The 13016-nt window shown below is 38.6% G+C and overlaps 1 protein-coding gene across 1 annotated transcript in view; it reads right to left on the bottom strand.

Moving 5' to 3' along the window:
* CHID1 (chitinase domain containing 1) overlaps window positions 1–13016 on the bottom strand; it is a 127626-nt gene that overhangs the window by 102244 nt on the left and 12366 nt on the right. The window contains exon 8 of the mRNA XM_082485554.1: window positions 6159–6251. Coding sequence (XP_082341680.1) covers window positions 6159–6251 — 93 coding nt within the window. The remainder of the gene's footprint in view (window positions 1–6158; window positions 6252–13016) is intronic.

Here is a 13016-nt window from a genome sequence, read left to right as displayed (position 1 = left end):
TCTAATATATTATTTGATTCTTGATGGTACTTATTTCCATGCCTTTTGCTATATTTTTGATTAACAGTCCACAGCGATTCCAACAAATAAAGAATATAAGATGTATTAAAGCACACTTGCAATCATGTGTAAGTTTTAAAACCCAAAATGAATTTCAAGACAGAAAGAATTTGATAACATGAGATATTTAATACACAATGGGACGCACTTTTCAGTTGAAGCCTTGTTATCCTATAAATCAAAAATTTTCAAGTACAGCTACTATCTAAGAAGTCAAGCAAGGCAGAAGGAAAAATTTCAGGATTCTGCTTATTGATATTATTAAATCCAACGTCCTTCTAAGCTTTAAAGCATGCACAGACATTGTGAACGTTTTAGGATGTTTCTGTAACTGATGAATGTACTTTCAGCTACCTATTTACTCAGGAAGCAAAAGTGTTTTTTCTAGCTAATGCAATAGGAAGATATGCATGGAAGACAGACAGGTGGCTTATATAACAGTATTAATTGGGAAGAATGTGACTAATGCATTCTCCTGGGCAATACAGGTTTATGAATAAATCACAGAAACTTTAGGAATACATAAAGAAACAAAATAATTGGTTTAGAGAAATGAGACATTCAGGTTCTTTCATATAAACTATGAGTGTTCCTTCCTGCAGCTAGAAAACAGGAATACTTCACTACTTCTCTACAGATAAGGCCACCTAGGGACAGGCATGTAAGATATATTTCAGGCTAAAAATTGCACTTTAGATAGACAGCTCTTCCCAGACCTAATAGGGCATCTCTAAATTCCAGTTCAGAAAGGTCTTGGAACTCTGAACCCACTACCCTGTCAATATGCAGAACAGCAGCAGGAGGGACAATGACAACACAAGGTCCAAACCTCAGTGTGGTGTTTGATTGCAAAATAGTCCTGAAAGATTCATTTACCATAACAAAGCAAATTCTGGTCAATGCAAAATGTGTTTAAGAATCCAGAGGGCTTATAGTGGCTTCAAGTCTTGTTTCGGAATTCAGAAAAACTAGACTGTAGAGCACCATGTGACTGTATAGAAACAAAACAGATTTAGGTCCCTCTGGCTTTGAGACTGAATCTGGTAATGTCAATAGGCATCACAATGAACAGGAATCTTAAGGTTTGTACTACTGCCTACTTTTTCCCTACCACCAAAAGGAGCAACTGCACTTTAATGTGAACACTGTTTACAGCAATTACTTAAATTCTACCAGAGAATGCATTAGCATTTTAAAAAGCATATGTGTGATGAAGTGACTGCTAAGGCATTTTAGAAAAATGTTTTAAAGTGTTCTCCTTTGCTTTATCTGTAATAGACTACAATTAATAGCAATAGAAAATTGCTTTAAAAAGGAACTATCAATTGGGATGAAATGTAGATCATAAGAGGGCAGCATGAAAGATTGGAATAAATGACAGACAGGAGAGAAGACAGTAATTTCTCATTATTTTTGACAGCCAAACCACTAGAATCTCAAAGTATTTATCGCCACTGCACATCCATGTAACACAAAGGCATACCAGCCACAATTTTCCAGAGAAATCTGCAAGAAATGAGAGTATTAATGGTCTGTGAATGTTGCAAAGGTTACCTCATGAGCCAGAAATAGATTTTTAAGGACTTAGTTTCCATGTCTTTATTTTTAAGGAAGTACTGCAGTTATCGCTCTGTGGTGCAATGATTTAATACAACATGGCATATAACACTTCAGCTTACTGGGAACCATGCCAGCATTTCAGAGGACAACAGCCAAAAGCGTGGTTCAGTTCTTGAAACCTTCTCTGTAGTAAAAAGTTTTACCAGCAAAGCCATCCATGCATCAGAAGAAGTTCATTTACGCATTTATATTCTGAAGCAAATCTGAATGACTATCAACCTTCTCTTGACAGAGAAAGCTGGCTTCCTGAGACTCAAATATTACAAGCCACAAAATTGGGTCTCAGCAGCCAAAGACATGCATGACAGTAAGGAACAACACACCTGCCCTGTAGCTCTGATTACTTGCAACACATGTGATGCCTCATCCTGAGAAACAGTGCTGATTAAAAGCTTCCTTCTTTTTAAAATCCTCTGCATCTTATGGCCTGAACTTTCTTTCAAATAACTGCGTGATGGTCAAGTGACTACTGCCTCCAGCTCTGGTAATACCACATACAGAAAAGGTCTGATCAATCTGAGGAGTTTGCACAAACTTCAAACTTCAGTTGAGAGCTGAAGAGGTGACATCACAGTTGCAGTACAGACGCTAACTGATCTCAGCACATAGACCACTTTTTAGTCTACTACAGAGTCCTTGAATCTTTTCAGCAGGCAGCATTTAAACTTAAGATACCTGTAGGGAGAAATGCTTTGTTTCCCCCTCGTGCTATTGGACCTCACAAAACTCAACAAAAACTTGAGACCATTGCAGAGAAAAGTCCAGCTTGCAGAAGAGACATGCCTGCTCAGGCATTCCATTTTCTCAGCCTTTTTGGCACCTTGAAAATAAATGTACACTGGAAGATTGTGACAGCCTACAAGAAACTTAGGAGGCTGTACACCATCATCCAGAAACCGTGCTGTTAAACTGTCATAAACTGTAGCAACTGTGAGCCTGTCCACACTGTTATACAGCCAAAGGCGAGAAAAATAAGTCATTGTAATATTTTTCTTCAGCTGTCTGCTAACTCTTATCTGGAAAATGCCTAATAATGGCTCTCTAAGATTGACTTACATTACTGAATTTTCACGTGCAGTAATAAGGTTTCTGAACAGCTTGAAGGAAAAAGGAAACTCGGAAAAAAAATAATCTTGCATTGCCAACTATGCAAATATTACAAGACTTCTCCAGTTATTGTGATTAGAAAGTCAACCCCACTAAGCCAAAAATAACTGCATAACCAGGAGGAGGTACCTATTCCATTAGGTAAAATACAGAGATAAGGGACAAGCACAACATAGGATTGGCACGTGTGTCCCATCTGTCACCTATTCTACAGTTAGCCAAACACCCTGCAACATACTCAGTTACCTACGAAGACGGTTTCTTTTATGTAATCCTCTACAACAGGTTATGCTTCATTATCCTGGATTCCCATATTACAAGAGCTCCCACCAAACCTCTCAAAAACAACTAATAGGTATTTGGAGCTTCTCACTCTGACAGTAAAAGGCCATCACTCGTGACATATACATAACTTTAACATTTCGCCTACCCACAGTATAACAGGGCAAGTGTAGGGTCCTGCACCTAGAGAGGAATAACCCCATCCACTGGTACAGGTTAGGGGCTGACCTGCTGGAAAGCAGCTCTGCAGAGAGGGACCTGGCAGTGCTGGTGGACAACAGGATGACCATGAGGCAGCAATGTGCCCTGGTGGCCAAGAAGGCCAGTAGTCTCCTGGGGTGCGTTAAGAGTGTGGACAGCAGCTTGAGGGAGGTCATCCTCCCCCTCTACTCTGCCCTGGTGAGGTCCTATCTGGAGTATTGTGTCCAGTTCTGGGCCCCTCAAGTTCCAGAAGGACAGGGAACTACTGGAGAGAGTTTGGCGGAGGGCTACAAAGATGATCAAGGGAATGGAGCACCTCTCTTATGAGGAAAGGCTGCATCTGTTTAGCCTGGAGAAGAGAAGACTGAGAGGGGATCTCATCAATGCTTAGAAATATCTAAAGGGCGGGTGTCAAGAGGATGGGGCCAGACTCTTTTCAGTGGTGCCCAGCCACAGGACAAGGGTGAGTGGGCACAAATTGGAACACAGGAAATTCCATCTCAAAGTGAGGAAAAACTTTACTTTGAAGGTGACAGAGCACTGGAACAGGCTGCCCGGAGAGGTTGTGGAGTCTCCCTCTGTTCTGGTTTGAGGTAAAATAGGACCAATTTTGTTCAGTAACTTTGATTCTTAGCTGGGCCTTTTTTAACTACTGAAATTGGCTGCATATTTTGTAGACACTGTTCACTCTCAGAGTGATAAGACCTATGTTTATAGTTGATGCCAACAGATGGTATGCAGAGAGGCTCTTGCTTATACTTATTGCTATAACAACCAAGGCCAGCTAACTTTGCTATTTGCCCTGTTGAAGGATCGGAAGCAGACAGGCGTAAAGGGGTCCCGCCTGCAGGGAGGAGCAGACAGGACAGCTGATACAAAACTGACCAACCGGGTATTCCATCCCATCTGCATTATGCTCAGTATAAAAGCTGAGGGGTCAAAGGGTCGGCCCTCTTTCTTCAATGGCCGGTGTCCAAGGAGGACTCTGTCTGTTCATCTGCCTTCGATCCCAATCCTGAATCCAGATCCAGAATCCAGTTCCTGTCTGAGTCATCTGGGACTTTACCAGTGCCAGCTGGTGGCGTGATTGTCTTCCTGGGAGCTACATATAGTTTTGTATATATTTCATTATTTTCTTTTTATTTTATTATTTATTTTTATTATTTATTTATTATTTTATTTCATTCAAGTAGTTTAGTTCCTTCTAAACTCAGAAGTCTCTGCCTCTTCTGCCTCTGCCTTTGAAGAGATATGTGGGGGAGCATCCGTCGGTTCCATATGGGGTGTCCCACATTTGCAGTGGCTGGTTCAGCCTAAACCACGACACCTTCTCTGGCGATATTCAAAACATGCCTGGATGCATCCTGTCCAGCCTGCTCCTAGGTGAACCTGCTTTGGCAGAGGGGTTGGATTAGATCATCTCCAAAAGTCCCTTCCAACCCCTACCATTCTGTAATTCTGAGATTCCCTTTGAGAAGCAAGGAAAGGGAGAGTGGAATACAGAGATTCAGAACCTGGTAGATACCTGGGGATAAGATAACCCTTACTGTCACGAGGCTCTGAAAGGCATGATGTATTCCTTGTATATCCTTGTAGCGCTATTGTATAACATCAACACTTTTCCACATGGTAGCACAACAGATAGCTATGCTCGTGATGCAAGAATACCATGCATCTTTTCACCTGGAAGGGCATCCAAATGTGAACAAATGTTACCAAATGGCAGATGGATACTGGGAAAACTCTTGCTAATAAATCTGTATAGCATTGGCATAGCCCACATTTCAATTTGAGATCACAATAATGAAGTCACATCACTCTGCTGGTATTCTGAATCACTTTTCACCCTTGTCTTCAGTTCTATCGGCTCACTCTCACATGGATGTACTAAGTGACTGATCATACAAAACCTTGAAGGACTAGACACAATCTCCTTGAAATCTGGAGTGCCATTTTCTTTGCAGATAAAGACTAGAGATATAGTAAAGCTGTGATTTTTCAGTTTTACTGTAGATCACTTAGAGATAATGTGAAATCTTTTCCAAAAATGTAAAAACTTTAAGAGGATTCAAATTCCTTCCACATACAATGAAATTACATTCTCATTTTCCATGTGGGTTTTGTTTTTTCAACAAATACAATCATAGGAAGTACATATCTCTTCTATAAACACTGCAAGATAAGAACTGCTTACTGCTGTTAAGCCAGAAGAGCATATAAACTGTTACATCCATCAGACTGAAATCACTGCACAAATAAACAGAATCATTAACAATTCTAAATATTATCCTCTTACTAAATGCATTTTCTGTACATATGAACTACCAAGTCAAAATAAATAATTTTAAAAACCCACAGCCCCATTACAGATACAATTCCTTCCTGTAGCTCTGTTTTTCTTACTTAAAGAATAACTACTATCTATCATAGCTGCAATTGTGCCCAGAGGCTCAGAAAGTTCTTTTGCATGCTACCTTTATGACACCCTTTACACTCCTTGGCAACAAGCTGAGCTCCACAGCTGTTTCTGGGCTACAAGTTAAGCTCCACAACTGTTTCTGCTCTTGTTATTCTGGAAGTTCTGACCAGACATTTTGGGTTAACACCACAATAGCAGGTTCCTCTGCAGGATATTTCATCATCAAAATTATGAGCTATATATAAACGTACTTAGTAACTAATAGTTACTTATATAAATATAAATAAACTTAGTAACTAATAGTTACTAAGGCTATTCAGTGCAACACGCATGAAGACAGGACTACCAATCAAACTCAAATTATTTCTTATTTGTTTAAACTGCATAGCTATACACAGCTTTCAATTTATTGTGTATCAGACAAGAAAATATCTCATCTGGAACCTGCCACCTAAATAGTGATACTCACCCTGCTGCAACTGCAGGAGGGATGACCAGTATGAGTTTAAGTTGTGCTTCACGCAGAGCTTCAGAAAGGTGAATGAGCAAGTGAATCAACTCCCTGAAATAGAAATATATTGTTAGAGAGAAAGGCAGTAAAACTGGTGCTACAGATTGGCAAGAGCAAGTTAACAAATAACTGCAGAAATAATTGAAAAGACGCAGCTGGCTAGAGAGCTAAACAGAGTTTGCAGTGAATGACCACAGTAGAAAAAAAAAAAAATCAAGATGACTGATCAGAGGTTTACCATCTTCCAGGACTAAGAACACTGAACTGCTGGAGACAGTCTTAGTTTTATTGGAACTGATCACCTTGGGGCTAAAACATTTCCTAGTTTTATTTTAATCTAACTGTGCATTGTTAGCATGTAAAACCAGCTTATCTTATCAGAGCAGTTCACCTCTTGAGGTCATTTTCAGTAAAAAGAATTAAATCAATAGCAGAATCAAACACAGTTCTGAAACAAGCAGCTATTGAATAGATTCAAGTTGTCACTCTAATACTACACATGAGGTCTAAGAATTTGTAAAGATGCTTTCACAGCAAGATATGCAATCTTCAAAGGATATTTCTGAAGCCTGTGTTTAGAAACATTTCTGCAGCTGTTTTTTTCTGTATAAACAATCCTTTTGTTTCTCAATACATTACTGTATAACTACAAAATAAATGTTTGACAATGTCATATCTGAAAGTATCACCTTCCATATGCATCGTTTAAAAACTTTCACAAAGGCTGATTTTCATATCCATATTCTAAACATTTCAATAGGAAAATAAACTCCAAAATTCTCATGTAAACTGTTTTTAGTCTTCCTGATTTGAAGGGTGATGTTAACAGAAAATCCTTCAGACACCGACTGCAGAAACAAAAAAGTTTAATGGCTATTTGATGGTTTGTTATCTTCAGAGGAGTCCAATACTACCTTCAATTCACAATATAAAGTGCACTATAAGGCCTTTCTGTGCGCCTCCCTTAAGTCATTTGAATTTTCATAACAAAGTCAACTTTCATATTTACCCACTGGTAGGGTGGATCCACAAAGGAGTCAGAGATAATATTAGCACAGAATTCTAGATCTGTTCAGAACTATGCTTAAACCTGAACCAAGTAGAAAGCAACTTCACAACCCATTACAGTAGGCTTAAAGCGCTAAAGCAGGAAAGGCAGGTTATACATAAGCAATCATCCAAGTTGTTTGCTCCACTTAAACTGGATTAGACCTGAACTCTCAGAAACAACTTTTGTTACTGTTCTTCCTTTCAAGGTAGCATCATCCTAGAGATATTCTTCTGAAATTATTCATCTTCCAATATAATTATCAATCACAGTAACGATGTTTGACTTGCACAATGTAGACACCATCCAAAGGTAACCAAGTATTTTCATTTTCCCTGAAATGGTTTGACGCCTGATGAAAACTTCTTAAGGATGCTACAAAAGCCATTACTCTCAAAATTCTGGCAAACAAACAAAGCAAGTTTTATCACTTTCCCCAAACCATCAGTATTTTGTGTTTACAATTTGACAGCTGGCTGTGCTGAACAGCTCTTGACAATGACCTGTCACACTGCCACCTATATTTCTCTTCCGGTGAGGGCCATGAGATTACAGGAATCAGCTTTTGGTCTGTCTGCAGCATGTACTTTTACCATTCTTGCTCTGGGAAAGTAACAGCTTTCCCTCCCATTTCCTTATCATATGCATTCCACATTAACAGTGTCATGATTCAGACAAATCAATTATAGCAAAGAAGAGTCCTTTTCCATAGGAACACATAAAAAAATGACAACACTAAACTAAATAGACATTTATTGATTCCAACATACACATCACAGCTCCCACATAACATAATCTTATCAAAACCTATAATCAGTATTAAAATGAGCTAAGCTTTCTTTCCCACTGATTTGTGTCTCATGACCTTTTTAACTAATTATGCCCAAACTGCTGTATGAGTGCACCGTTTATTAGATGTCAGAGATGCTACATATAAGATAAATTTGACCAAAAAAGCAATTCCTCTGGCATTGAGACTATTCTACACTGTTCATCAGCAGGGATCTCTCTTCTCTGCCAGTCTGCCTTTGTTAGCTGTAGGAGCTTTGAGACCTCTACACCATGCAAAACATTTGCTGACTTTAAATTTAATTATTTATAAGGTGAGGGGATAGAAGGAGGGGCAGAACAGGACAAAAGAACCTAACATAGGTGCAAAGCAAGATAATACCTGGTCTTTTTTTTTTTTTTTTCATTTAGAAACAGAGCTAACACCCTTGCTCCCCCTGTGCATCTTCACATATCTGCCTCAGCTCCTCAAATTTTGTTATCCAGACAGCAATGATTGGAAGGATAAGAAGAAAAGCAGTTGGAATTACTTTGAACCAGATGCAGAGAAAAAAAAAATAATCAAGTGAATATTAAATTGAAGGTTTCTGACTTTCTTGGCAATGTCAGACACTGGTGGTAGCCAGCAGAGAGAAAAATATATCCACAAAAGCAGTGATGCACCCACAAAAACAGTGACTGCACAAATGCAGTCATATTTTAATACTAGAAAGGCATACAGCTTAGAACCACAACCTACAACTGTAAATGAAGGACAGATATTTGTGGCCTGCTAAAGGGGCAGGAGTGCAGTTTGGATTGCTGGTTTTATTTTGTAGCTAGCACACAGGACTCTAACTAAAACCAGACTCCATCAAAACAGCCACTTCTCCTGCCACCAAGTCTGTGCAGTATAGCTCTGGCCAAAAAAATAATTAGCTTCAACCCAAAGGAGGTCAGGAAGAAAAGGGGTAGCTGGACAACTGCAGATTCTTGCTCAAGAAACCCAGATTAACATCTACTCACTAACCTGTCAAGCCAGATCTCTGGGCCCTGAAACCTTTTAAGCAAATCAGGCAGGATTAATGGTTAAAGACTTAATTTAGGCTCCTTTCCATTTGTCAGCCAAGACAGATTATGTAAATCAAATGTGCACTCTTCCCCTCTCCTCCAATCAGCAATAGCAGAATGCTCATTTATTGTGTGCTATACATTAAAACTTTACTGTGTCCCAGCAGTGCTTTCCACTGTTTTAAACACAATATTTTCCCATATTACCACTGGTAATTTTGAAAGAAAAGCTACTGACATTTTAAACATTATAATGAGGTGCAGGAAAGTAGGAATAGAATCAGTCTTCCTGAAAAGGCTTCATTAAATATTTACCAGAGACTTCACCATTGTCAAATATAACTTCAGAGTAGCTACTAAAACATTGGCAGCTTTAAGACTCTATCTTGAGCTAATTAAGGTCTACTTCATTCCTACTATTTCAGGCCTTCTATTATCTCTACTATTTGGTATGTCAATTTTCCAAGCATTCATGATTTCAAAGTATTCTGTTCCCTATAAAGTACACAGACCTCCAAAGTTTCATCACCCAAAGTTTGAGGGAAGCTTATTTTTTCAGAACTCCCTTTTTCTGGCATTGCTGGTCTAATGTGTTTGAGACATGTTCAGTGCATGAGACTGGGCTGCAGGTGTATTTGAAAAGCCTTGCAGAAGACACATAAGGCTGTTATACCTTTCCCTTCAGTTGTGTGACCCTTCAGAACTCTGCAACTTTCCAACTTCAGCCACTTTTTTGTACAAGTTGGTAGTCAGTACTCCCTAAAATTTATGTCTTGTCAAGAAAATTGGACAGAATAAAGCTGTCTGCTTCAAGAAGAAATTGCCCTTTTGTGCCATTTCATTGCCTAGTTAATACCAAGAAACCGGAGTGAATTATGGCAAATCTTTGATTAATAGATTAATTTTTCAGGGACTAACATGAAGGATAGAACTGCCAGAAGAGCTTTTTGCTCCTATACTCCTACCAACATTCATAAGATGTCTGAAGGTCATCTTCTGCATGATACCAAGTGCCTGCAGCACGTGGTGACAAAAATATCACGTTTTTCAGATTGATTCTGTGTGATGGCAGTGCCATCTGTCAGCTAATGACAGACTGATCAGAATAATGTGCACATTCATGTCTTTTTCACAACATGACCGAGGTCTCTGGAGAAAAAAAAACACCCAATAAACTCACAAGTGAGATTAGCAAGAGAGACATCATCCTGTCTAGCTGTTAACTAAATAAGCAGGAGAACCTTTGCTTGCTCAGTTATCTCAATGTTTCTGCCTTGTACATTTCTAAACTTAAATGCCACAGGATTAATAACTTGGAATATTTTACTGCAAAATCAGTCAATAAAGTTTTAGATAAAAGACAGTTATTTAATTAAGAAGCAAGTTGAAACTATAAGAAGCTGCAAAACACATTAGAATTGAGGTATCACCTGCATTGGATATCTAGGCTGATTTAAATTTTTGTTAGGAGACTAATTTCCTACGTGTTAGAATAAAAGACGGGAAGCTGAATACTTTTTCACTGTTGCAACGATTGTCAGCATAAGAGGAGACAGCATCAGTTAGATGCAGTCTTTCACCTCACATTAAATTTGACCTCACTGTGATCTGTGTATCAATAATCAATAATTCTATTCCCAGAAAACACAGTACTATAGAAGGTACTCTATTAGACATCTACAGGAGCCTGAACTGGTCAGTATAAACACCCTAAAGCTTAGGTCCACATACACACACAAAGACAATTCAGGTTCTTCAGATAGAACAGGTGGTATTTCAGCATCTAAATGTAAGAACCTAATGCCATTTTATAGATCCAAAGGTATACAAAGCATGCATACAGGATTGCTGTGTAAGACTCGAGGCATCTGGGACCCTACATGAACAGCCAGAGACCAGGCTGCTGAGGATATCTAACATATCTATATTTAGGCACATAATTCTCTTATATAAAATTTATACTGTCGGTAAAATCAACATTTAAATGAATATGCAAAAGAAAGCACCACAAATGATTGATATAATTTAAGATAATAATACAATTTAAGACTTTAGTCTGCTGAGCATTACAGAGCAATTCAAACCCCAAATCTGAATGATTAGAGAATTTTTTGTTCTTGAAAACAAACAAAACCAGATTATGTTAGTTCTGCTTAAGAAGATATAGACCAGAAGATACGTGGTGATCCTGAAACCACAGAATTTCATGTCTTAGTGGATGCCAGCATGTAGCTTCTTAGCAACGTTTTATCTCATCTGTAATGCCAGCTAGGATAAACAGGAAACTGAAGGCTCTTTTTAGATAACTCCTCAGGCCTTGCTGGAAGAATTTTCGTTCATTTCTCATGTTGAAGTGAGTACTCAAACCCCAAGATTTTCTAGAAACACGCAAAGGGCTGACATAGAAGTGTCTAAATTTGCCACATTTTAAAAACACTCAGTGATCACAGGTTCTTAAAGAGGCTAGTCACAGGATTTATGGGTTACAGAAACTTCGTGCAGAGCTAACACTGTTACCCTGTTATATGGAGATATTTACAAAACTTAATTGTCAGAAGGTCTTCAGACAATTCAGTGTTTCAAGCCCCAACATCAAGACAATGGGGAGAGCATGTGTTATGAAGATGTCATCATGCCTCTCTAATTCAACCAAAACTCATGCTCAGCTATTGAAAAAAGGTATCTCATGGGAACACTTACTCAGCTGAGGTCTACTGAGAAGACAGCTTCAGCTGCAATTAATCCAGCTTTCTGATATATGTAGCGCTCAAACCATAACCCAGTTTATTAGTTAGGACACTAATTTGCAGGTTTTCAGATTCTTTTGCAGACTCACCTACCTCAAGAAATATTGGTGCGCTCTGTTAAAAAGCATCACTTTAGAGAGTAGATGTTGATTTCATGAAACACCATACCAAGCACAAATGTTCCATAAGCAAATCCCACTCTCTCATCATTTTAAGTCTGATAAAGAAATTTGTGCTATATCAAGTGTTCCTGCACCACTAAAGTAGTGCACTGGATAGGATCGTGGGTCTTTTCCATAACACTATTAGAAAAATAAGAGGAGTCATTTCCATAGCTTTCCCCTCAACACAGATACATGAAAGGATGCATTAGAATAAATGAGTGTCATTTTATTATTTATTAATTTCATAGCTAGGTATCCATTTACTTTAGGTTTTGAGAAATGAAAGCCATAATGATTCTAAGTGAAATATTTTTTACTTAGATCCACACCACCACCCTGTCATTTCGTAAGGCAATCTGGCAGCTGCAGCATATCCCCAGATATTTTTATGCATCTGAGTTTCAATAACTTGTTGCTAACTGCTTAACTATTCCTTGTATTTCAGAAAAAAAAAATCTGATTTTTTATTTTCTTTTTAAAATAAAACATGTTCACACTAAATAACAGGAATAAAATGTATTAGCTAGGCAGGTCTCCTTGTATTGTCAGACAGCTCTGAAAGTAATTTGCAGACAAACTATTAGCATCATTATGACCTTTTGTTCCTCTACTTGGAAGTAGATTACACTACTTTCAGGTGTTTGACCTTGAAGGATCTGAATCCGGAAAGCCTACACTATGTACCTAACAGTTAATACAGAAGCTCTATATGGAGCATAGAGAATTGCTGTCCTATGAATGCTTCATATCTCTGAAGGATTAGGGGTCATCCCTGTCTTGACACTTACCTGTCAACTGATCACAACCCTTCCAAGGGTTAAGAATACGCTTAACTACTGCTGTTTTTCACTTTCGAAAGACACAATACACAATCTGACAGGGAAGATCAGGTATGAATCACGTTACAATACTGCCACTCTGTGGCCTAAAGAGGCCGTGAGCTGCTCCAATTCTTTTGTGACAGAGACAAGCAAAGCAAAAGACCATCATCCATGCTTACCCATTTATCGGGAGTATC

This window comes from Vanellus vanellus (assembly GCF_965231255.1).
Source record: "Vanellus vanellus genome assembly, chromosome: 6".
NCBI lineage: Eukaryota > Metazoa > Chordata > Aves > Charadriiformes > Charadriidae > Vanellus > Vanellus vanellus.
This window is presented reverse-complemented; position numbering and strand designations above follow the sequence as displayed.